Source organism: Amaranthus tricolor, chromosome 3 (genome assembly GCF_026212465.1).
Source record: "Amaranthus tricolor cultivar Red isolate AtriRed21 chromosome 3, ASM2621246v1, whole genome shotgun sequence".
NCBI classification, from domain to species: domain Eukaryota; kingdom Viridiplantae; phylum Streptophyta; class Magnoliopsida; order Caryophyllales; family Amaranthaceae; genus Amaranthus; species Amaranthus tricolor.
Genome location: NC_080049.1, coordinates 14,003,850 through 14,031,319, shown reverse-complemented (window position 1 = coordinate 14,031,319; position 27,470 = coordinate 14,003,850). Strand labels below are relative to the sequence as shown.

Genomic DNA, 27,470 nt, shown 5'->3' with positions numbered 1-27,470 from the left:
CTCTCATACTCTAATCAATTTTGATCCAGTCTTACCGCAAATGACTCCTAGAGTTGAAGGGGGAGATATTCAGGATGATGATGACAATATTGGTGATGATGGTCATGATGATCAACCTGAAGCTGAGCCTCCAGTTGTTGAACCGCAACCACAGCCTGATGATGTGAGAAGATCTACTAGAGGACCACGTCCTTCTATGAGGTATCCTACTACAGAGTTTGTGTTACTAACTGATGGGGGAGAGCCAGAAGACTTTCAGGAGGCTATGTCACATGAGAAAAGTAAGGAGTGGTATAATGCCATGCAAGATGAGATGAATTCCTTGCATGGGAATCACACTTATGATCTGGTAAAGTTGCGTAACGGCAAACGAGCACTCAAGAATAAATGGGTGTTTAAGTTGAAGCACGGAGAAGATGGTCAACCACCTAGGTTCAAGGCTAGGATCGTTGTGTGAGGCTATGAACAGAAGAAGGGGATTGATTTTGATGAAATTTTCTCTCAAGTGGTGAAGATGTCTTCAATTAGAGTTGTACTTAGTTTGGCTGCCAGCATGAATTTGGAGATTGATCAACTTGATGTGAAGACTGCTTTCCTCCATGGTGACCTAAAGGCGGAAATTTACATGTTGCAACCTGAAGGCTTCGAGGTCAAGGGAAAGGAGAAACTTGTGTGTCGCTTAAAGAAGAGTTTGTATGGTCTTAAGCAAGCGCCTCGGCAATGGTACAAGAAATTTGAGTCATTCATGGTTGATAATGACTTCCAAAAGACATATGCTGATCATTGCGTGTTTGTGAAGAATTTTGCTGAAGGTGACTTTCTCATTCTCTTGTTATATGTTGATGATATGTTGATTGTTGGTCGTGATTCCAATAAGATTGTTGACTTAAAGGCTAGTTTGAGCAAGTCCTTTGCTATGAAGGACCTTGGCCCTGCAAAACAAATTTTAGGCATGCGTATTTCTCGTGATAGGAAAAATAAGAAATTGTGGATATCACAAGAGAAATACATTGAAAAGGTGCTGAAAAGGTTCAATATGAACAATGCTAAGCTTGTGTTTTCTCCACTGCCAGTGCATATGAAATTGAGTTCCAAACAATGTCCTACAACAGATGAAGATAAGAAGAAGATGAAAAATGTGCCTTATTCATCCGCTGTAGGTAGTTTGATGTATACTATGGTATGTACTAGGCCTGATATAGATCATGCTGTTAGGGTAGTTAGCAGGTTTATGTCTAATCCTGGAAAGGAGCATTGAGCAGCAGTTAAGTGGATTCTAAGGTATCTCAGAGGTACTTCTAGAGTAAGTTTATGTTTTGGTCCTGGCGAACCTATGTTGGATGGTTACACAGATGCTGATATGTCAGGTGATATTGATTCTAGTAAGTCTACTTCTGGTTACATGATGACGTTTGCAGGGGGAGCTGTTTCTTGGCAATCTAAATTGCAAAAATGTGTTGCTCTATCGACTACTGAGTCAGAGTATGTGGCAGCTTTTGAAGCTGGTAAAGAGTTAGTGTGGATGAGGGACTTCCTTGAGGAGTTGGGTTTGGAGCAAGACGATTATTTGTTACATTGTGATTGTCAGAGTGCCATTCACCTAGCTAAGAATGCTACCTATCATGGTCGAACGAAACATATACGAAGGAGGTATCATTGGATTCGAGATCAGATAGAAGAAAAAATATTTGAGCTTGTGAAGAACCGTACTCATGAAAATGGATCGGATATGTTGACGAAGATCCTTCCAAGAGACAAGTTAGAGGTGTGTCGTTTGAAAGCGGGACTTGTCATACCCCCCAAGTTGGAGTGAGGGGGAGATTTGTTGGGTTATTCCCTCCCACTTGGAGGAAGGCCCAATTAATATATTTAATTATGGGCTTAATAATAATAGGCTAATAATAATATTATTATTTATTAATAATAAAAAAAAAATAGATGAAAATACACGCACAAAAAAACCAGAAACAGGAGTGCATTTCAGAGGAGAAGAAAAGGTATCGTGCGTGACTTTTCGGCGATCCGATCAAAGGCCATTCGTGCTCCGTTTTTCGTCAAATTTTGACATGGTGTTCCTGTCTACCCAACCTACATATTCAACGGTTGGATTGTCGTTTTGTGCATTGTAAGTGGGTAATTTGTTTTTTGCCCTAATTTTACCCTAATTGTTATTTTACCACTTTTAAGTGATGTTTTAGGGTTGTTTGGTGTTTGTATTACCTCTAGTATTGTCTAGAGAGGATTTTGGTTGTACCCATTAATTTTATTGGTGATTAGTGGAAGAGTGTGGTACCACTTACGGTCCCGTGGTTTTTTCCCGCATTGGGTTTTCCACGTAAATATCGTGTGTGTGCTTTATTTTCGCATTTTTACTTTATTGTGCTTGATTGTGGGATTATTATTGTTTGTTTGATTGGATTGGTTATTTTTGCTCATCTAACAACACAAAGGGAGAAAGTGTGTGTATTATATCGCCTCTTTTCTCAACATAGTGGTATCAGAGCTTGGTTTATATTTTCTTGGGTGATACTCTTGTGTTGGTTTATGATGGATGATAAATCTAGTATGCACGGTATGATTTATTTGGACTCTGCCAATTACGCTGTGTTGAAAACTAAGATGGAAGATATTCTTTATGTGAAAGATTTGTATGAACCAATCTTAAATGAGTCTATGCCCACTAGTCAAGATGGAAGTAAATGGAAAATTTTGAATCGTAAAGCGGTAGGAACCATTAGACAATTTGTTGATGTTAGTGTGCTCCAACATATTTCCAATGACACGAATGCTTATGAATTGTGAATGAAACTTGAGGCTATGTATGAGAGGAAGAACGCCTTAAGTAAAGCGTCATTGATGAGAAAATTGGTAAAGTTAGAATTTCACGATGGTAATAGCATGATAGTACATTTGAATGATTTTCAAGGTTTGATTAATCAATTGTCTGCAGTGAAAATGTCCTTAGATGATGAGTTGCAGGCACTATTACTACTTTCCTCATTGCCAGAGAGGTTGGACACACTATTTGTATCACTTAGCAATTCTGCTCCTGATGGTAAGTTGACAATGGAGAGTGTCAAAGCTAGTCTGCTGAATGAAGAGACTAGGAGAAAGGAGATAGGTTCCTCCAACTATTCTGAAGCTCATTATGTTGCACAAGAGTCTAATAGGGGAAGAAGCAAAAATCGACCTTCTCGAGGTAGAGACAATTCCAGAGACAAGTCTAAATCCAAGGGTAGAATTATTTGTCATTACTGCGACAAGCCGGGACATATTAAGAGGTTCTGCAGAAAGATGAAAAGAGACAAGTCAAATGATAAAAAGGGTGATTCATCTGAGTCGAAGTCTGAAGAGAAAAATACTACAGCTCTAGCAATCAGTGATGATGATTTGCTCTTCATTGGTGATAAAGAGTGTTTGAATGTAGCTGGTGATGACTGCAATTGGGCGATTGATTCGAGTGCTTCGTATCATCTTACTTCGCATCAAGACTATTTCTCGTCCTACACTAGTGGTGATTTTGGTAGTGCTAGAATGGAGAATGATGGGTAATCTAGGGTTGTCGGCAAAGGCACTATTTACTTGAAGAGTTCCACCAGTTGTAAGCTGATTTTGAGAAATGTTAGACACGTTCCTGATATCAGATTGAATCTCATTTCTATAGGTAGACTTGATGAAGAGGGTTACTTCAGCCACTTCAATGATGGTAAGTGGAAGCTCTGCAAGGGGAATCTCATAGCAGCCCGAGGTAAGAAGCAAGGTTCTCTTTATATGATGCAAGCGAAGGTTTGCGCGGGTGAGGTAAATATTGCAGATGAATGTTCTAGTGAGTTATGGCATAATAGACTTGGCCATATGAGTGAGAAAGGTATGCAGATGCTCTCTAAGAAGCAATATCTCCCTGATGTCTCAGGTATGTCTCTTAGATCTTGTGTTGATTGTTTAGCTGGTAAACAACATAGGGTTGCTTTTCATTCTCGTCCCCTATCTAGGAGAAAGTATCCTCTTGATCTTGTCCACACTGATGTATGTTCTATGGATGCTAAATCCCATAGTGGTGCTCTTTACTTTGTTTCTTTTATTGATGATTATTCTTGAAAAGTGTGGGTTACTGTGTTGAAAACCAAGGATCAGGTACTTTCTGCTTTCAAGGAGTTTCAGGCTAGAGTTGAGCGAGAAATTGGTAGAAAGCTCAAGGTCGTGAGAGCTGATAATGGTGGTGAGTACAGAGGCCCATTTGAAAGCTACTGCAAGGGTCAAGGCATCAAGCTTGAGAAAACAGTTCCAAAGACACCTCAATTGAACGGAGTTGCAGAGAGGATGAACAGAACAATTGAAGAAAGAATCCGATGTATGCTCTCTCATGCAAAGTTGTCCAAGTCTTTCTGGGCAAAGGCATTGGTTACAGCTGTGTACTTGATTAACCTTTCACCTTCAAATCCTCTTGATGGTGATGTTCCTCAGAAAGTTTGGACCGGTAAAGATGTCTCCTACAAGCACCTGAGGGTATTTGGATGTCGTGCTTTTGTTCACATTCCTAGAGATGAGAGATCCAAGTTAGATAAGAAGACAAAGCAGTGTATATTTTTGGGGTACTCTGAAGATGCTCTTGGGTACAAGTTATGGGATCCAGTAGATAGGAAAGTTCTCAGAAGTAGAGATGTTGTGTTCTTTGAAGATCAGACTATTGAAGATATTGAAAAGCCAAAGAAACAAACATCCTCTCATACTCTAATCAATTTTGATCCAGTCTTACCGCAAATGACTCCTAGAGTTGAAGGGGGAGATATTCAGGATGATGATGACAATATTGGTGATGATGGTCATGATGATCAACCTGAAGCTGAGCCTCCAGTTGTTGAACTGCAACCACAGCCTGATGATGTGAGAAGATCTACTAGAGGACCACGTCCTTCTATGAGGTATCCTACTACAGAGTTTGTGTTACTAACTGATGGGGGAGAGCCAGAAGACTTTCAGGAGGCTATGTCACATGAGAAAAGTAAGGAGTGGTATAATGCCATGCAAGATGAGATGAATTCCTTACATGGGAATCACACTTATGATCTGGTAAAGTTGCGTAACGGCAAACGAGCACTCAAGAATAAATGGGTGTTTAAGTTGAAGCACGGAGAAGATGGTCAACCACCTAGGTTCAAGGCTAGGATCGTTGTGTGAGGCTATGAACAGAAGAAGGGGATTGATTTTGATGAAATTTTCTCTCAAGTGGTGAAGATGTCTTCAATCAGAGTTGTACTTAGTTTGGCTGCCAGCATGAATTTGGAGATTGATCAACTTGATGTGAAGACTGCTTTCCTCCATGGTGACCTAAAGGCGGAAATTTACATGTTGCAACCTGAAGGCTTCGAGGTCAAGGGAAAGGAGAAACTTGTGTGTCGCTTAAAGAAGAGTTTGTATGGTCTTAAGCAAGCGCCTCGGCAATGGTACAAGAAATTTGAGTCATTCATGGTTGATAATGACTTCCAAAAGACATATGCTGATCATTGCGTGTTTGTGAAGAATTTTGCTGAAGGTGACTTTCTCATTCTCTTGTTATATGTTGATGATATGTTGATTGTTGGTCGTGATTCCAATAAGATTGTTGACTTAAAGGCTAGTTTGAGCAAGTCCTTTGCTATGAAGGACCTTGGCCCTGCAAAACAAATTTTAGGCATGCGTATTTCTCGTGATAGGAAAAATAAGAAATTGTGGATATCACAAGAGAAATACATTGAAAAGTTGCTGAAAAGGTTCAATATGAACAATGCTAAGCTTGTGTTTTCTCCACTGCCAGTGCATATGAAATTGAGTTCCAAACAATGTCCTACAACAGATGAAGATAAGAAGAAGATGAAAAATGTGCCTTATTCATCCGCTGTAGGTAGTTTGAAGTATACTATGGGATGTACTAGGCCTGATATAGATCATGCTGTTAGGGTAGTTAGCAGGTTTATGTCTAATCCTGGAAAGGAGCATTGAGCAGCAGTTAAGTGGATTCTAAGGTATCTCAGAGGTACTTCTAGAGTAAGTTTATGTTTTGGTCCTGGCGAACCTATGTTGGATGGTTACACAGATGCTGATATGTCAGGTGATATTGATTCTAGTAAGTCTACTTCTGGTTACATGATGACGTTTGCAGGGGGAGCTGTTTCTTGGCAATCTAAATTGCAAAAATGTGTTGCTCTATCGACTACTGAGTCAGAGTATGTGGCAGCTTTTGAAGCTGGTAAAGAGTTAGTGTGGATGAGGGACTTCCTTGAGGAGTTGGGTTTGGAGCAAGACGATTATTTGTTACATTGTGATTGTCAGAGTGCCATTCACCTAGCTAAGAATGCTACCTATCATGGTCGAACGAAACATATACGAAGGAGGTATCATTGGATTCGAGATCAGATAGAAGAAAAAATATTTGAGCTTGTGAAGAACCGTACTCATGAAAATGGATCGGATATGTTGACGAAGATCCTTCCAAGAGACAAGTTAGAGGTGTGCCGTTTGAAAGCGGGACTTGTCATACCCCCCAAGTTGGAGTGAGGGGGAGATTTGTTGGGTTATTCCCTCCCACTTGGAGGAAGGCCCAATTAATATATTTAATTATGGGCTTAATAATAATAGGCTAATAATAATATTATTATTTATTAATAATAAAAAAAAAATAGATGAAAATACACGCACAAAAAAACCAGAAACAGGAGTGCATTTCAGAGGAGAAGAAAAGGTATCGTGCGTGACTTTTCGGCGATCCGATCAAAGGCCATTCGTGCTCCGTTTTTCGTCAAATTTTGACATGGTGTTCCTGTCTACCCAACCTACATATTCAACGGTTGGATTGTCGTTTTGTGCATTGTAAGTGGGTAATTTGTTTTTTGCCCTAATTTTACCCTAATTGTTATTTTACCACTTTTAAGTGATGTTTTAGGGTTGTTTGGTGTTTGTATTACCTCTAGTATTGTCTAGAGAGGATTTTGGTTGTACCCATTAATTTTATTGGTGATTAGTGGAAGAGTGTGGTACCACTTACGGTCCCGTGGTTTTTTCCCGCATTGGGTTTTCCACGTAAATATCGTGTGTGTGCTTTATTTTCGCATTTTTACTTTATTGTGCTTGATTGTGGGATTATTATTGTTTGTTTGATTGGATTGGTTATTTTTGCTCATCTAACAACACAAAGGGAGAAAGTGTGTGTATTATATCGCCTCTTTTCTCAACATAGTGGTATCAGAGCTTGGTTTATATTTTCTTGGGTGATACTCTTGTGTTGGTTTATGATGGATGATAAATCTAGTATGCACGGTATGATTTATTTGGACTCTGCCAATTACGCTGTGTTGAAAACTAAGATGGAAGATATTCTTTATGTGAAAGATTTGTATGAACCAATCTTAAATGAGTCTATGCCCACTAGTCAAGATGGAAGTAAATGGAAAATTTTGAATCGTAAAGCGGTAGGAACCATTAGACAATTTGTTGATGTTAGTGTGCTCCAACATATTTCCAATGACACGAATGCTTATGAATTGTGAATGAAACTTGAGGCTATGTATGAGAGGAAGAACGCCTTAAGTAAAGCGTCATTGATGAGAAAATTGGTAAAGTTAGAATTTCACGATGGTAATAGCATGATAGTACATTTGAATGATTTTCAAGGTTTGATTAATCAATTGTCTGCAGTGAAAATGTCCTTAGATGATGAGTTGCAGGCACTATTACTACTTTCCTCATTGCCAGAGAGGTTGGACACACTATTTGTATCACTTAGCAATTCTGCTCCTGATGGTAAGTTGACAATGGAGAGTGTCAAAGCTAGTCTGCTGAATGAAGAGACTAGGAGAAAGGAGATAGGTTCCTCCAACTATTCTGAAGCTCATTATGTTGCACAAGAGTCTAATAGGGGAAGAAGCAAAAATCGACCTTCTCGAGGTAGAGACAATTCCAGAGACAAGTCTAAATCCAAGGGTAGAATTATTTGTCATTACTGCGACAAGCCGGGACATATTAAGAGGTTCTGCAGAAAGATGAAAAGAGACAAGTCAAATGATAAAAAGGGTGATTCATCTGAGTCGAAGTCTGAAGAGAAAAATACTACAGCTCTAGCAATCAGTGATGATGATTTGCTCTTCATTGGTGATAAAGAGTGTTTGAATGTAGCTGGTGATGACTGCAATTGGGCGATTGATTCGAGTGCTTCGTATCATCTTACTTCGCATCAAGACTATTTCTCGTCCTACACTAGTGGTGATTTTGGTAGTGTTAGAATGGAGAATGATGGGTAATCTAGGGTTGTCGGCAAAGGCACTATTTACTTGAAGAGTTCCACCAGTTGTAAGCTGATTTTGAGAAATGTTAGACACGTTCCTGATATCAGATTGAATCTCATTTCTATAGGTAGACTTGATGAAGAGGGTTACTTCAGCCACTTCAATGATGGTAAGTGGAAGCTCTGCAAGGGGAATCTCATAGTAGCCCGAGGTAAGAAGCAAGGTTCTCTTTATATGATGCAAGCGAAGGTTTGCGCGGGTGAGGTAAATATTGCAGATGAATGTTCTAGTGAGTTATGGCATAATAGACTTGGCCATATGAGTGAGAAAGGTATGCAGATGCTCTCTAAGAAGCAATATCTCCCTGATGTCTCAGGTATGTCTCTTAGATCTTGTGTTGATTGTTTAGCTGGTAAACAACATAGGGTTGCTTTTCATTCTCGTCCCCTATCTAGGAGAAAGTATCCTCTTGATCTTGTCCACACTGATGTATGTTCTATGGATGCTAAATCCCATAGTGGTGCTCTTTACTTTGTTTCTTTTATTGATGATTATTCTTGAAAAGTGTGGGTTACTGTGTTGAAAACCAAGGATCAGGTACTTTCTGCTTTCAAGGAGTTTCAGGCTAGAGTTGAGCGAGAAATTGGTAGAAAGCTCAAGGTCGTGAGAGCTGATAATGGTGGTGAGTACAGAGGCCCATTTGAAAGCTACTGCAAGGGTCAAGGCATCAAGCTTGAGAAAACAGTTCCAAAGACACCTCAATTGAACGGAGTTGCAGAGAGGATGAACAGAACAATTGAAGAAAGAATCCGATGTATGCTCTCTCATGCAAAGTTGTCCAAGTCTTTCTGGGCAAAGGCATTGGTTACAGCTGTGTACTTGATTAACCTTTCACCTTCAAATCCTCTTGATGGTGATGTTCCTCAGAAAGTTTGGACCGGTAAAGATGTCTCCTACAAGCACCTGAGGGTATTTGGATGTCGTGCTTTTGTTCACATTCCTAGAGATGAGAGATCCAAGTTAGATAAGAAGACAAAGCAGTGTATATTTTTGGGGTACTCTGAAGATGCTCTTGGGTACAAGTTATGGGATCCAGTAGATAGGAAAGTTCTCAGAAGTAGAGATGTTGTGTTCTTTGAAGATCAGACTATTGAAGATATTGAAAAGCCAAAGAAACAAACATCCTCTCATACTCTAATCAATTTTGATCCAGTCTTACCGCAAATGACTCCTAGAGTTGAAGGGGGAGATATTCAGGATGATGATGACAATATTGGTGATGATGGTCATGATGATCAACCTGAAGCTGAGCCTCCAGTTGTTGAACCGCAACCACAGCCTGATGATGTGAGAAGATCTACTAGAGGACCACGTCCTTCTATGAGGTATCCTACTACAGAGTTTGTGTTACTAACTGATGGGGGAGAGCCAGAAGACTTTCAGGAGGCTATGTCACATGAGAAAAGTAAGGAGTGGTATAATGCCATGCAAGATGAGATGAATTCCTTGCATGGGAATCACACTTATGATCTGGTAAAGTTGCGTAACGGCAAACGAGCACTCAAGAATAAATGGGTGTTTAAGTTGAAGCACGGAGAAGATGGTCAACCACCTAGGTTCAAGGCTAGGATCGTTGTGTGAGGCTATGAACAGAAGAAGGGGATTGATTTTGATGAAATTTTCTCTCAAGTGGTGAAGATGTCTTCAATCAGAGTTGTACTTAGTTTGGCTGCCAGCATGAATTTGGAGATTGATCAACTTGATGTGAAGACTGCTTTCCTCCATGGTGACCTAAAGGCGGAAATTTACATGTTGCAACCTGAAGGCTTCGAGGTCAAGGGAAAGGAGAAACTTGTGTGTCGCTTAAAGAAGAGTTTGTATGGTCTTAAGCAAGCGCCTCGGCAATGGTACAAGAAATTTGAGTCATTCATGGTTGATAATGACTTCCAAAAGACATATGCTGATCATTGCGTGTTTGTGAAGAATTTTGCTGAAGGTGACTTTCTCATTCTCTTGTTATATGTTGATGATATGTTGATTGTTGGTCGTGATTCCAATAAGATTCTTGACTTAAAGGCTAGTTTGAGCAAGTCCTTTGCTATGAAGGACCTTGGCCCTGCAAAACAAGTTTTAGGCATGCGTATTTCTCGTGATAGGAAAAATAAGAAATTGTGGATATCACAAGAGAAATACATTGAAAAGGTGCTGAAAAGGTTCAATATGAACAATGCTAAGCTTGTGTTTTCTCCACTGCCAGTGCATATGAAATTGAGTTCCAAACAATGTCCTACAACAGATGAAGATAAGAAGAAGATGAAAAATGTGCCTTATTCATCCGCTGTAGGTAGTTTGATGTATACTATGGTATGTACTAGGCCTGATATAGATCATGCTGTTAGGGTAGTTAGCAGGTTTATGTCTAATCCTGGAAAGGAGCATTGAGCAGCAGTTAAGTGGATTCTAAGGTATCTCAGAGGTACTTCTAGAGTAAGTTTATGTTTTGGTCCTGGCGAACCTATGTTGGATGGTTACACAGATGCTGATATGTCAGGTGATATTGATTCTAGTAAGTCTACTTCTGGTTACATGATGACGTTTGCAGGGGGAGCTGTTTCTTGGCAATCTAAATTGCAAAAATGTGTTGCTCTATCGACTACTGAGTCAGAGTATGTGGCAGCTTTTGAAGCTGGTAAAGAGTTAGTGTGGATGAGGGACTTCCTTGAGGAGTTGGGTTTGGAGCAAGACGATTATTTGTTACATTGTGATTGTCAGAGTGCCATTCACCTAGCTAAGAATGCTACCTATCATGGTCGAACGAAACATATACGAAGGAGGTATCATTGGATTCGAGATCAGATAGAAGAAAAAATATTTGAGCTTGTGAAGAACCGTACTCATGAAAATGGATCGGATATGTTGACGAAGATCCTTCCAAGAGACAAGTTAGAGGTGTGCCGTTTGAAAGCGGGACTTGTCATACCCCCCAAGTTGGAGTGAGGGGGAGATTTGTTGGGTTATTCCCTCCCACTTGGAGGAAGGCCCAATTAATATATTTAATTATGGGCTTAATAATAATAGGCTAATAATAATATTATTATTTATTAATAATAAAAAAAAAATAGATGAAAATACACGCACAAAAAAACCAGAAACAGGAGTGCATTTCAGAGGAGAAGAAAAGGTATCGTGCGTGACTTTTCGGCGATCCGATCAAAGGCCATTCGTGCTCCGTTTTTCGTCAAATTTTGACATGGTGTTCCTGTCTACCCAACCTACATATTCAACGGTTGGATTGTCGTTTTGTGCATTGTAAGTGGGTAATTTGTTTTTTGCCCTAATTTTACCCTAATTGTTATTTTACCACTTTTAAGTGATGTTTTAGGGTTGTTTGGTGTTTGTATTACCTCTAGTATTGTCTAGAGAGGATTTTGGTTGTACCCATTAATTTTATTGGTGATTAGTGGAAGAGTGTGGTACCACTTACGGTCCCGTGGTTTTTTCCCGCATTGGGTTTTCCATGTAAATATCGTGTGTGTGCTTTATTTTCGCATTTTTACTTTATTGTGCTTGATTGTGGGATTATTATTGTTTGTTTGATTGGATTGGTTATTTTTGCTCATCTAACAACACAAAGGGAGAAAGTGTGTGTATTATATCGCCTCTTTTCTCAACAAAGATGAAGATGAAATGGTGGATTGGCTTTAAGAGAGAAATTAAATTGTGGGTTTAGTTTGAGAGATAAATGAAATTGTCATGGGTTTTGTTTGAAATAGAACTGTAATGCAATTGTTTGCCAAGAGGGAAGTATTAGGGAAGGTTTGTATATTTTAATTTAGTTTTGTTTGAAATGTCAAACAGATGTTTGAAATAGCAATGATATTATCTGCGTATTTGTATATAATTAATTTTTGTTTTTTTAACGTATAAAAGCTAAGAAATACTATACAGTTGTATTGGTATTACATATAAGTGTCATATTTAATTCAGGACATTTGTAATTGTCACTTGTATTTTTGGACTTATGACACTTCCATAAAGTGTTAACAAAATCATGTCATAATTGACACTATTTTTTTTGTAGTGTATCGAATGTCCGTCAATTGCTAATCTCCAATGGAAGTCAATATCATTAATCCAAATTCATTGTTCATCGTTTATTGTTCATTGACGATTGATCCTTGTTTATTCTTCATCGTTCATTCTTCATTGATCATTGATCATTGATCCTTGTTTATTCTTCATTGTTCACTCTTCATTGATCGTTAATCTTTTTTCATTCTTCATCTTTCATTCTTCAATGATCATTGATCCTTGTTCATTGTTCATCGTTTATTGTTCATTGATCATTGATCCTTGTTTATTCTTCATCATTCATTATTCATTGATCATTGATCCTTGTTCATTCATCATCGTTCATTCTTCATTGATCTTTGATTCTTGTTCATTCATCATCTTTCATTCTTCATTGATCATTGATCCTTTTTCATTCTTGATCGTTAATTCTTCAATGATCATTGATCCTTGTTCATTGTTCATCGTTCATTGTTAAATAATTGATAATTAATCCTTGTTTATTGTTGATCATTTATTCTTCATTCATCATTGATCTTTTTTCATTCTTCATCCTTCATTCATTATTGATCAATGATCCTTGTTCATTCTTCATCGTTCATTCTTTATTGATCATTAATCCTTAATCATGATCATTGATCCTTGTTCATTCTTCCTCGTTCATTCTTCATTGATGATTGATCCTTTTTCATTCTTCATCGTTCATTCTTTAATGATCATTAATCATTCTTCCTTATTCATCGTTCATTGTTCATTGTTCATTGATCATTGATCCTTGATCATTCTTCATCGTTCTTTATTCAATGATCATTGATCCTTGTTCATTCTTCATCGTTCATTCTTCATCGATCATTGATCCTTGTTCAGTCTTCATCCTTCATTCTTCAATGATCATTGATCCTTGTTCATTGTTCATGGTTAGTTGTTCAATGATCAATAACCCTCGTTCATTCTTCATCGTTTTTCTTTGTTGATCATTGATCCTTGTTCATTCCTCACCGTTCAATCTTTAATGATGATTGATCCTTGTTCATTGTTCATCGTTCATTGCTCATTGATCTTTGTTCATTGTTCATCTTTTATTCTTCAATTATCAATTATCCTTGTTCATTCTTCATCGTCCATTGTTCATTGATCATTAATCCTTGTTCATTGTTCATCGTTTATTGGTCATTGATCATTGATCCTAGTTCATTCTTCATCGTTCATTCTTAATTGATCATTGATCCTTGTTCATTCTTCATTGATCATTGATCCTTGTAGATTCTTCATCGTTCATTCTTCAATGATCATTGATCCTTGTTCTTTATTCATCATTCATTGTTCATTGATCATTAATCCTTGTTCATTGTTCATCGTTTATTGTTCATTGACCGTAGATCCTTGTTCATTATTCAACGTTCTTTCTTCATTGATCATTGATCATTGATCATTGATCCTTGTTCATTCTTCATTGTTCATTGTTCATTGATCATTGATCCTTGTTCATTCTTCATCGTTCATTCTTCATTGATCATTGATCCTTGTTCATTCTTCAACGCTCATTCTTTAATGATCATTGATCATTGTTCATTGTTTATCGTTCATTGTTCATTGATCATTGATCCTTGATCATTCTTCATCGTTCATTATTCAATGATCATTGATCCTTGTTCATTGTTCACCGTTCATCGTTCATTGATCATTAATCGTTGTTCGTTGTTCATCGTTTATTCTTCCTTGATCATTGATCCTTGTTTATTCTTCTTCGTTCATTCTTCTTTGATCATTGATCCTTATTCAGTCTTCATCATTCATTCGTCAATGATCATTGATCCTTGTTCATTGTTCATGGTTCGTTGTTCATTGATCAATAATCCTTGTTCATTGTTCATCGATTATTCTTCATTGATCATTGATCCTTGTTCATTATTCATCGTTCATTCTTCATTGAACATTGATCCTTGTTCATTCTTCATCTTTCATTCTTCAATGATCATTGATCGTCGTTCATTGTTCAAGGTTCATTGTTCATTAATCATTAATCCTTATTCATTGTTCATGGTTTATTGTTCATTGATCATTGATCCTAGTTCATTCTTCATCGTTCATTATTAATTCATCATTGATGCTTGCTTATTCTTAATTGTTCATTCTTCATTGATCATTGATCCTTGTTCATTCTTCATCGTTCATTCTTCATTTATCATTAATCCTTGTTCATTGTTCATCATTTATTATTCATTGATCATTGATCTTTGTTCATTCTTCATCGTTCATTCTTCATTGATCATTGATCCTTGTTCATTCTTCATCGTCCATTCTTCATTAATCATTGATCCTTGTTCTTTGTTCATCGTTTATTGTTAATTGATCATTGATCCTTGTTTGTTCATCATCATTTATTGTTCTTTGATCATTCATCCTTGTTCATTGTTCATCGTTTATTGTTCATTTATTATTGATCCTTGTTCATATATATATGTACGTATGTATGTATATATATATCTGAAAAATTATTAGAAACTATCTAATCTATAGGTCTATTTGCAAAACATTACCTAATGTGATATATTCCTCTTTAAATGACTACCACTTAACGAGAAACGCTAAGTGACCGTTAAGTTTGACGGTTTGACCAATTTGAGAGGTTAAGTTGTCTATGTCGCAATATCTCATTGGTCCTCGTATTTTACAATAGTTAAAAATTAAAACACAAAAATTACCAAAACAAAAATAAAAGATATTTGACGTCATTTTTACCTAGCATAAAGATTTTATTTTTTCCAAAAAGGACTTAATTTTTACCCATCATAACGACCAACCTCCACCGTCATTCAACCAGCAACCCCCAGGGTTTTAGAGACCTCCACCACCAAACCCACCTCAGAAATCAAATTTAATTTGGAGACCATGATGTAGAGCTTCATTGCAACTCAGTCCAAGATATATGTTGATACTTCTAGTGCAATCCAGTAGATACAAGCCCACAACAAGATCATAGATAACCAGATGACACAAATGGCGCAACAACTAAGTAATCTTTCCGAACCTAGTGGGCAGCTACGAAACAATACTGATAAGAACCCATCTGGCCATGTGAATGTAGTTACACTAAGTAGTGACACCACCTATGATCCTCCACCTATGATTGTTGTTGATGATGAAGAAAAGGTAGTAGAGGAAAAAACACCTAAGGAGGGGGAAAAGGAGGAACAATCAACACCTATCCCAGAGAAAAGGAAGGAACCTACCACTGATGTATATGTAGCTCATGTTCCTTTCCAACAGAGATTAGCATGTCGCAAGCTTGAGAAAGGTATGGGAGTTTTTAGAAGTTTTGAGTAAGCTCGAGATCAACATTTGTTTTATTAATGCTATCAAGGAGATGCCTTCTTGTGCCAAATTTCTGAAGGAGGTGTTATCTAACAAGAGAAAGCTACCAGAAATAGGTGTAAAGACACTGAGAGGGGAATGTAGAGCATTTTAGAGTGTAAGGTACCGAAGAAAGAAGGTGATTATGGGAGTTTCACCATTCTAGTCAATTTTGGTGAAGTTTTAGTTAATAAAGCACCTGCTGATTTGGGAGCTAGTGTAAGCTCCATGTCGTTATCTTTATGCAAAAGAATCAAAGCTGAGATCAAGCCAATAAGATGTCTTTGCAGCTAGCTGACAGATAAGTAAGGTTTCCAGTTGGAGTGGTTGAAGACTTGCCAATCCAAATAGGAAAGTTCTATATCCCTTATGATTTTGCAATCATGGATATTGTTGAATACATGTCATACCCATCATTCTTGGGAGATATTTTTTTAAACTGCGCGGGATATATTTGATGTGTTTAACGAAAAGCTTACATTAAATATCTTGGAGGACAATGTTGTGTTTCACCTTCATTCAATGATGAAAGGGTCCATTGATGTGTTATTGTGCAGAGCAGAAGTAGCAAGAGTTGAGATTATCACCCATAGCACGATGACCTATTGCGATCAGTGCTAGAGGAGATCAATGATGGTAATTATTTCGAAGCCGCTGGCACTACTACATTAATGAGCTATTACTACCCCAAATACTCGTAGCAATAGGTTCAATAACCGTTGCAATAGGTCTATAGCGACGGTTCCATACCCGTCGCATTTGTGGCCGTAGGTATAGGTCTATTGCAACGGTTCAGCTATCTATTGCGACGGTTTCAATTTAACCGTAGCAATAGGTTCTTATCACCGTCGCTATAGATCTATTGCTACGGTCTCATTATAACCGTAGCAATAGGTTCTTATCACCGACGCTATAGACCTATTGCGACGGTCACTTTGCAACTGTTATAATAAGTCTTTTACGACGGTCATTGCAACCTATTCCAACCCCATGTTTTATCCGTTCCAATGGGTCTATGGGGATGGTAATGGCTCTCTATTGCAACGCCTTGATAAAGCTATAAATTATATACATATATATATATATATATATATATATATATATATATATATATATATATATATATATATATATATATATATATATATATATATATATATATATATATATATATATATATATAAAATTAACTTTGATATAATTCATCAACTCTAATACAAAATAAAGCACCAACTCTAATTAGTTCAATTAGTGCTTTTGATACATGCAACATTGCAAAAGGACTTCAACATCAACAAAGAACTTCAACTTTGATATAATTCCTCTTCTTCATTAGCTCCATCAAGTGCCTACATGAAAGGTTATGTAAAGTTAATAAAAAAGGTACAACAAAGATATCATTAATGTTAATATTGCATAAATAAAGACATCAATTATTTCTAAAATTTAAAATTGAAGTTGAAATGTAATGTTTCAAGAGAAACTCGAGTAAAAATTTCAACAGAATCTCCTTTGTAAATTGATTAGAACCACCCAAATATAGGGTATAAACAAAACCTACACATTGAACTTTTAACTCAATTCACAAGTTGCCTAATATAAGGCATCACAACTAGCACAAGCACTAAAAAATTCGACAAAGTCTCCTTTGTAAATTGATTAAAACCACCCAAATATAGGGTATAAACAAAACCTGCACATTGAACTTTTAACTCAATTCACAAGTTGCCTAATATAAGGCATCACAACTAGCACAAGCACTAAAAAATTCGATAAAGTCTCCTTTGTAAATTGATTAAAACCACCAAAATATAGCGTACAAACAAAACCTGCACATTCAACTTTTAACTCGATTCACAAGTTGCCTAATATAAGGCATCACAACTAGCACAAGCACTAAAAAATTCGACAAAGTCTCCTTTGTAAATTGATTAAAACCACCCAAATATAGGGTATAAACAAAACCTGCACATTGAACTTTTAACTCAATTCACAAGTTGCCTAATATAAGGCATCACAACTAGCACAAGCACTAAAAAATTCGACAAAGTCTCCTTTGTAAATTGATTAAAACCACCCAAATATAGGGTATAAACAAAACCTGCACATTCAACTTTTAACTCAATTCACAAGTTTCCTAATATAAGGCATCACAACTAGCACAAGCACTAAAAAATTCCACAAAGTCTCCTTTGTAAATTGATTAAAACCACCCAAATATAGGGTATAAACAAAACCTGCACATTGAACTTTTAACTCAATTCACAAGTTGCCTAATATAAGGCATCACAACTAGCACAAGCACTAAAAATTCGACAAAGTCTCCTTTGTAAATTGATTAAAACCACCCAAATATAGGGTATAAACAAAACCTGCACATTGAACTTTTAACTCAATTCACAAGTTGCCTAATATAAGGCATCACAACTAGCACAAGCACTAAAAAATTCGATAAAGTCTCCTTTGTAAATTGATTAAAACCACCAAAATATAGCGTACAAACAAAACCTGCACATTCAACTTTTAACTCGATTCACAAGTTGCCTAATATAAGGCATCACAACTAGCACAAGCACTAAAAAATTCGACAAAGTCTCCTTTGTAAATTGATTAAAACCACCCAAATATAGGGTATAAACAAAACCTGCACATTGAACTTTTAACTCAATTCACAAGTTGCCTAATATAAGGCATCACAACTAGCACAAGCACTAAAAAATTCGACAAAGTCTCCTTTGTAAATTGATTAAAACCACCCAAATATAGGGTATAAACAAAACCTGCACATTCAACTTTTAACTCAATTCACAAGTTTCCTAATATAAGGCATCACAACTAGCACAAGCACTAAAAAATTCGACAAAGTCTCCTTTGTAAATTGATTAAAACCACCCAAATATAGTGTACAAACAAAACCTGCACATTCAACTTTTAACTCAATTCACAGGTGGCTTTCCAACAATAACTCTTATATAATACAATAGCGTACAAGTCAATCATTTTGAAGTTTTGAGTGATAAAGGAGAGTTCAAGATCCAAAAATGCAAACTGATGACGATTCACTAAATTTAATGGTAGTAAAATGGGAAGAAGAAAATAACGTACTAATCGATTGTTAGAGTGCGCTCCAACAGAAGAATGTCCATTTGACTCAGTAGGTGGAGTTGTAGTATTACTTCTTATTTTTGATAGATCTGGAAGCACAATATTGACCTCGGGATTGGCTTCAAGTAGTTTCTGTAGTTGGGGATTAGCTTGAAGTACTTGATCCATAACTTGCGATTGCATGTTGTGTAAGAACTCGGGAGGAAATATGTAGCTGGAGTTAGTGCTCACTTTCCTTAGAGAAGTTTTTGTCACACCTTTTCCATACATTCGCACACGTCCACTATGCTCTGGTTTCTTTATCACTTCACTATAAGCATCTTTGTAGTTTGAACCTTGATGTTCTTGCGACTCTATTGCTTTCATTTTCTCCTATTAACATTTTAAAACACCAGTGTATGCAAATTAAGTCAAAAATACACTGTAAAACTCGAGCCTTGATATCATGGCTTTCGTACACAAATAATAAGGGAAATAATGTACGGGAACATACAATATTTTGTTTTGCAACATCGAAGCTTGTTTTGTATGACTTTCCTAGCTTTCTTTTTCGAGAAGTGATGTAGACTTTTGCATTTGAAGGTTGTTCCTTATTTGGATCTTGTTGTTTCTATTCAAAATAATTTCATTAGTTACGGTTATTTTGTATAAATAGATAAAAAACTAAAAAAATAATTACCAATTCTTCACGCAACATTGCGTAGGATGTAGGACCCATAGTGTGAAAGTCATCGGCCACTTGTCGATTAGATTTATTCTTCTCACTTTCATTCTATTGGATGGAAAAGAAAAGACAGCCATGTCAACAAGGCTCGGTGAATCAAAATTAGGATGGATCAAGGTTGAATGATACAAGAAACAAAGCTACAAAACAAAAACAAAGAGGAAGATTCTTTATTTTGGAATCTTCCTGTTTTGTGTGTGTTAAGCTAATACTCAGTATGACTCAATAATACTCAATATGTTAAGCTAACCCAAGATTTTCGTACACTCCAAAAATGCAGAGATGAACAAGTATACCATCAAATTCAACAGGAATCACAAATATCAGATACAAAAATACCAAGAACAGAAACAGTAGAACAGAACAGAAACCGATGATGACCAGGCCACCTTGACGGATCAGCCCAGGAGTGACGGGAGTTCAGCGGAGGATGTGGAGGGTAGAATTGGAATCTCCTTACATGGGCCTTACTGTGATGGCCCAAGAACCCTCCTCACAATCACCGGAAGTGCATGGAAAATCGAAGCAAAGGTCGTGCAGTCAGCAGAAGAACACTGACAGAAATGCCTTTGTATTCTGATTTCTGTTTTGTTCTTTATTATGCACGTGCAAGTATAGGGTTAGTCGAACAATGCTTATCAATTACTTACGAAAACACAACGCTACTGTAAACAATTATTCCATTATATGTTTTCAGATTTTCTAATATAAGAAGAGGAATACATACTTTAACTTCCTCAGCATCCCAATACTTTAGAAGTAGTTCGAATTGGTAATCTGGAATTATTGGTGAACGGTTATTCTATCTTTCAGCATAAGTGTTATATTTGTAGTAGTATAATCTCTTACACCTACATTTCCAATCTTTCCACATGGCATTCATAGTGGTCAACGCCCATGTTTTGCCAGCATCGTGTACCACATACTTCTCCTATATATTTAATTTTTACTTAGTCAACATATAAATTAAGGTAGAATTGAGCAAATAATAATTTCATGCATTTACTTGGACATACATCCACATTTTGTCGTGTGTGGGTAAGCTTGACCAATCACAATAATTCAGCGGTGCATACTCAGGATTCCTAGCCACAGTCCCTAGAAATCGACTGTATTCATTGATAATTTTTTTTGTAGGACCAATTGGTTGTCCAACTGCGTTAAGGACGATCACTGGTCGTTCATGCATTGTACGAGCATGAACCTCAACTAGCTTTGTGGGACCTCGATGCTTCTTCTTTTTTGGAGCTGAAAAAAATAGAAATACACTGACATGTGATGGACTTTAAAACTGAAGCATAATAATTTTTTTAAAAAAATAAGTTGTGTTGCAAATCAAACCTTGAACCACAATTCTATTTTCTTCTGCTTCTTGTTCTGTATGTTCTTCATGTATTGGTTCAATATCATCTACGGTACAGCCAACTTCGTTTGCATTTGTGGGAGAAGGTTGATGCTCACTCGAAAAGATTAGTTCATTTGCATTGTTTATTTCATTTACAGGATCCTTTCTTTGCATTTGTTTCTTTCGAAGATAACGATAGTCAGACAATGCCCCTGGTAGGCAAAACTTGGTGTTCATTTTCTTGGGTTGTTGTGGTTGCATACCTTGTTGTTGCATAGGCTGCTGCAACAAAGGTTGTTGCACAGAAAGCTGTTGGTGATGTTGTTGGTGATGTTGTTCTTGTTCCATACCCTCTTGATGTTTTTGTCTGTTATGTTGTGCAACCTTTACTTCCGTGAGTTGTTCATGTTGTTGGCAAGAAGGAGATAAAAAGGTAGACATACACCCTCTCTTTGAAAATGATTGCTTCTTTGTGGATTTTTTCATTGGAAACTGGAAAAACAAAATAAGATGCATACATTACATATAATAAATTAGATACATTATAATTAAAATTGATGCAACATTATTTTGTATACCTTTGAACTAGTTATTTCCTCATTATTATCAACCTCATAATCAATAGGTATGTAGTCTTCATCATCACTATGAGATAATGTGTCATCTCTAACATCTTCTAAGAAAGTTTCTGCATTAGCTTGAAGAATCTTTGCTGCCACAGTTCCACATCCTTTAGCTGTCATAAATTCAGCATTTTGCTTAATGTTCTCCATTCTTTTCCTTTCATATTCATTTGCTTCTCTTTGTTGTGCAACAACTTTCCTTTTAGTCCCTTTCATCTACAAGTCATAAAACATCAATCAAGTTAGATAAATACATGTAAACAATCATATAAATAAGAACTAAGAAAAATAATATACAATAACAATATATGGGTACCATCAGACAATTCCATTGGATTGTTATGTATGGCAAAATGCCAACCTTCTTTGGTTGGATCTTCTACATAAAAAACTTGATGTGCTTGAGATGCCAAGATATATGGTTCTCCTTTACATATTGTTTTATTTTTGTTAAGTAAAGATTGTTGATGTTCATTTATTTCTGAATGAAACCAAACACATCTAAATATGACAACACTAAAATGATCATGATAAGATATCTCAATAATCTCTTCCACAGAACCATAATACATGACGTTTCCCACTGAAGGATTTTTATCCTTACTACTAGCAAAACTATGTGTTAATGCCGTTAAAGTTACTCCACTATTTTGTGTGGCATAATTTGCCTCTCGTTTCATAGTATAAAACCTGTAACCATTGACATAGTACCCACTATACATTTTTGCTTTAGAAAAGGGTCCTTTTGATAGCCACCTGACATGGTCTAAGACAGGTTGACCTTCATCAACCTTCAATGTGATTGCCACTTTAAACCAATCTTTGAAATCCTTGCAATGACTTTGAGCCGTATCCCATTTTCTCTTTCGATGAGTCTCCACTGCTGCTTTGTGCTCACTATGATAGAAGAATAGAAAACGTTAAACAATAAACGAGAGATAAAAAATGAATAATAAATCTTAGCTTAAAGGTTTACTAGTCATACTTAATGTATCTCTCAACTTCTTCACAATTGCAATTGAACAAGACATATTGGTGCACTTGACTCCATGTGATTTGATCGATGACAAACCCAACATGTTTCTTCTTTGATGTTTTTCCTCTTCCCCTGATAGGATGTCCAAGCTTTGGAAGAAATTGTTGTAAAATAGAAGGCTCACTGACGTGTGCACTTGGACCTTTTGACCTAATTAGATATCGAGCAACAAATCTAGCACATTCCTTGGCCAAGAAGCCTTCAGCCATTGAAGCCTCCGGACGACCCTGATTCCGAACATCTGACTTCAATTCCCGAAGATATCTCTGAATTGCATACATGCACCTTAATGCAACAGGTCCACCAAGCTTAATTTGGTCTACTAAGTGAACCGGCAAATGAACCATGACATCAAAAAAAGCTGGTGGAAAAATCCCCTCAAATTGACATAAAGTTTCAACTATCTCAGAATGAAGTTTATTAACATCTTGAGGGTTAATTGTTTTTTTCCATATACACTTGAAAAAATTAGAAAGCCTTATCAAAGGCGTTGCAACTTCTTTATTTAAGGTAATGATTGCGGCAATTGGGAGCAAGTAATGCATCATAAAATGTGCATCATGACTCTTGTATCCTGTGATTTTTCGTTCATTTACTTGCACACAACGAGCAACGTTTGAGGCATAACCTTGTGGTAGCTTTTCATTTTTTATGGTTTGGCAAAACAATCATCTTTCATTGGCATTCATCCAAAACCTTGATGTTGGAACCTCTTCAGTTCCATCTTCTAACTCTTTAATCTCCAACTCAAGAACCCAACGTAGGTCTTTCTTTTCTCGGAGGTCTTTTAAGTCATAACGAGCAGCTAAATTATCTTTTGTCTTCCCAGGAATGGCTAACAATTTCGCAACAATATTATCAAACACATTCTTTTCTATGTGCATGACGTCCAAATTATGGGGATTAGAACAATGTTTCTAATAAGGCAACTTAAAAAGTATGGACATCTTTCTGCACGGATTAGGATCATCCTCTGCTTGTTTCATCTTAGGTTGCTTTTTTCCATAATGATTTGGAAAATCACAAAGCAATTCCTCAATCTCAATTCCCGTTAAAGGCACGGGTGCAATTCGTTCATCAATTTTTCCATTGAAGTTTCTTTTATTAAAACGCCACGGGTGATCAGTATCCAAAAATTTGCGATGACACATGTAGCAATACTTGTGGCTATATGGTAACCACACTGAATCAATTTCATAATGACAATATGGGCAAGCTATTTTACCTTTTGTGCTCCAACTAGCAGATACCATTGCATAAGCATCAAAATCGCTAATAGTAGACGCCAAAGCTACTTGCATGTCAAACCTTGTATTTGTTGACGCATCATATGTTTCTAGGCCAAACTCCCACAAATCATTAAGATCTTTGATCAGTGGTTGCAAGTAGATATCAATATCTTTTCCAGGAGACAATGGGCCGGGAAAAAGTAATGACAAAATTAGAAACTCTGACTTTGTGGCCAACCATGGAGGCAAGTTATAGTTGACCAAAATTACTGGCCATGTACTATGCACAATGCTCATTGAATTAAATGGGTTAAACCCATCTGTGGCTAATGCAAGCCTCACATTACGAGGATCTTGAGCAAATTTTGGATACAATTTGTCAAAGTTCTTCCAAGCTTCACCGTCCACCGGATGTTGCAAAAATCCAAGTCCGTCTTTTCCTCGACCATTTGCATGCCATTTCATGTAATTAGCAGTTTCGGCACACATATATAACCTTTTCAACCTTTTCTTAAGTGGAAAGTATCTTAGAATTTTTGCTGGAATTTTATGTGCCTTTTCTGAGGTATATTCAGTGTGATCATTTTCCTTCGATTTCCACCTTGAGGCCCTACAAACATGACAACTTGTTGCAGTTGAATGCTCCTCCCAATATAGCATGCAGTCATTAGGGCACGCATCGATTTTTTTTATAATCTAAACCTAAAACTTTCAACACTTTTTTTGCCTCATTCAACGATGTTGGCAATACAGAATCATCGGGTAGAACTTCCTTAAACAATGCTAGCAAAGCAGAAAATGCAACATTACTCAACTTATGATCACACTTGTATATATAAAGGCGAATTGTAAACGCAAGTCTAGAGAATTTTTTGCAACCAGGATATAATTCTTGTTGGCCTTCTTCTATTAGACTAAGAAACTTCTTTGCCTCATCATTTGGCCCTTCTCTCAGAGTAACGTTAAACATTTCTTGTATACCATCATTCATGTTCAATGGTTTATCATGTGCCTCTAATTCTGTTTCATCACCCATCTTCCCAAACCCAGAAAATTCATCACTTCTTGGTACAAAACCATTGCAAATGATATGATCTTTCACGTCATTCCGACCATACCAATATCGATGATAACACATACAATATGGGCAACTAATTTGATTTCCTTGGGACCTTGTAGCAAAAGCTTTTTCAATGTATTCATCCGCTCCTTTTTGATAATCATAACTCCATCTAGGAAATTCCCACCACTTATCCATTTCCTAAAAGTAAGTATTATAAGATTTCATACTAAAGGCAAAAACATTAGATCAATTAACAATTAATCTACTTGTATCAAGAAATCAGAGAACACCTTCAAACTTACAAATTGCTACCTAATCTCTTATACCAATTCTAAAAAAAAATAAAGAGGGCGGATTAAACAAGACAGGAACACCTTCAAACTGCATTCTAAAGAAATTGCAATATGAAAACTTATCCAGAGGCCAGATATAATAAACAAGTACTTACAAATACAACCAAAAACAACAACTACTAAATGAACACATTCTGGAAATGATACATGGGCAATCTAAATAACCACTGATTCAATCAAAAAAAAAATTCAGCAGTATATTAAGAGAAACAACGAAATCCTCACAGTTAGGAAAAATAAAAAGATCAGGTATAACAGGGATCAAGCAAAATTAAGAACTGAAATGAATTAAGAATGAAACCGCAAATTTTAGTACCTTTATTTTGAGGGTTTAACGGATTTAGTTGACAAGAATCCAGCGAAAAGCAGTAGCGATGCGAACAACCTCTAGGACGGCCAAGAACAGAGCAGCAATTGATCGAGATTCAGTTTCAGTTTCAGTTTCAGAGCCCGCAGCAACCAACGAACACTAGATCAAAATTCGCAAAGAAGAATGAAGAAATCAAATTCAGTTTCAGAGGAAATTACAATTTAGTACCTTTACAATTTAGTTTCAGAGGAAATCAAATTCGCAAAGAGGGAATTCGCAAAGAAGGTCGGACGGTGAATAGGGTTTTGTGAAATCAAATTGAGTTCCTCGTAAGTGAAGGTGGGAAAGTTGAAAGTTAATGAAATTTTTATTTTTCATTTCCCGGCAAACGGTACTGCCCTAATATAATTTCATCAATTCAAGGTCTATTGCGACGGTTTATACACAACCGTAGTAATAGGTATCCGTCCCATAGCAATAAGTGGTCTATTGCGACGGTTTAAAAATAACCGTAGCAATAGGTCCTAGCTGTCGCAATAGAGTATCTATTGCTACGGTTCAAAACTAACCGTCGCAATAGAGCGTCACCATTGCTCGTTAATGTAGTAGTGTGGCTTAAAGAAAATGTTGGATGAACCAAATGTCTATACCCCCCATGAAGGTTGAAAAAGGGAAGCATTGCGAGCTCAAGAAGGTTTGAAACAGGAGAGATGCATGCCTCCCCAGGTAGATCTTGAATCCCTTCCCTCTTCATTGAAATATGCATACTTAGGTGAAAATGAAACTTATCCAGTAATTGTTAATGCTGAACTAAATAATACCCAACTTGACCAATTGATTGCATTGATTAAAAGTTAAAAAGTGTCATAGGGTATTCTATTGACGACATTTATAAGCCCATGTTTTTGCATGCATAGAATATTTCTTGATAATGATTTTTCGAGGCATGCTTAAGCAAACTCAAAAAGGTTCTCCGTAGGTGTAAGGAGACCAACCTCACTCTAAACTAGGAAAAGTGCCATTTCATGGTACAACAGGGTGTGTTGCTAGGTCATGTTATCTTCAATAAGGGCATTGAGGTAGATAAAACGAAAGTAGAGGTCATAGAGCATTTTCCTCCTCCCACTGATATTAAGGGAATAAGGAGTTTCCTTGCTCACGCGGGTTTTTACCGGAGGTTCATCAAGGATTTCTCTAAGATTGCTAGACCTCTAACAGAGCTTCTCGCCAAAGATGCCCCATTCTTGTTTACAAACGATTGCCTTGAAGCTTTTAACAGGTTGAAACAGGGTCTTATCTCTACTTCTATTATCCAACCACTAGATTGGAGCCTCCCCTTTGAGATTATATGTAACAGACTCAAAATTCTAAATCATAATCTTTCGATTAATAATTTTGAATTTTCAATTTAAATCTCTAATCCTTTAGTTATCCATTTCAAACCATCTCTAATTCCTAAACCTTTTCCGATTTTGTAATTTCTTTCAAATATTAAACTTAAAAAAAAAATATTATTTTGTTTAAAATCTTTTTATAAACACTAAAATATTAATTTATTATTTTATAGTACGAAAAGTAAAATGTTATTATTATATTCACGTTTTTGTAAAACTTTACGTTTTAACTTTCTTCCTTAAACTAACATTACTACTTATTTTTTTAACCTTATAACTTTGATTTAATTATTTTATATATAAAAAAGAGTTGTATTTTTATTATTAAATTTAAGTATAGTTTAAGCAAAATTTTCTAAGTAAACTACATATTTTCATTATCAAACTTACCCAATATTTTAAAGTATATTTACTTCTACATACTAGAACAAAAATTTGATGAACCAAAATCCTTTCTATAGTAACCCATGATATTCATCACTTACACAAGTTATCACCATTTCCTTACACAAGCTAACCTTCTTCTACACTCCAAACTCTTACACATTCAGTTACACACTCTAACTCATACACATTCTCTTACACACTTTAAATCACTTACACAA

At 36.5% G+C, this 27,470-nt stretch overlaps 1 protein-coding gene across 1 annotated transcript; it reads right to left on the bottom strand.

Moving 5' to 3' along the window:
• Positions 1-23,433: 23,433 nt before the first annotated feature.
• Positions 23,434-26,225, bottom strand: LOC130808366 (uncharacterized). Its single transcript, XM_057673842.1, has 4 exons — positions 26,041-26,225; positions 25,175-25,196; positions 24,473-25,006; positions 23,434-24,390 (listed from the first exon to the last, which is right to left on the bottom strand). The coding sequence occupies exons 1-4, from the start codon at positions 26,223-26,225 to the stop codon at positions 23,434-23,436; spliced, it is 1,698 nt and encodes a 565-aa protein (XP_057529825.1).
• Between the last annotated feature and the right edge of the window lie 1,245 nt (positions 26,226-27,470).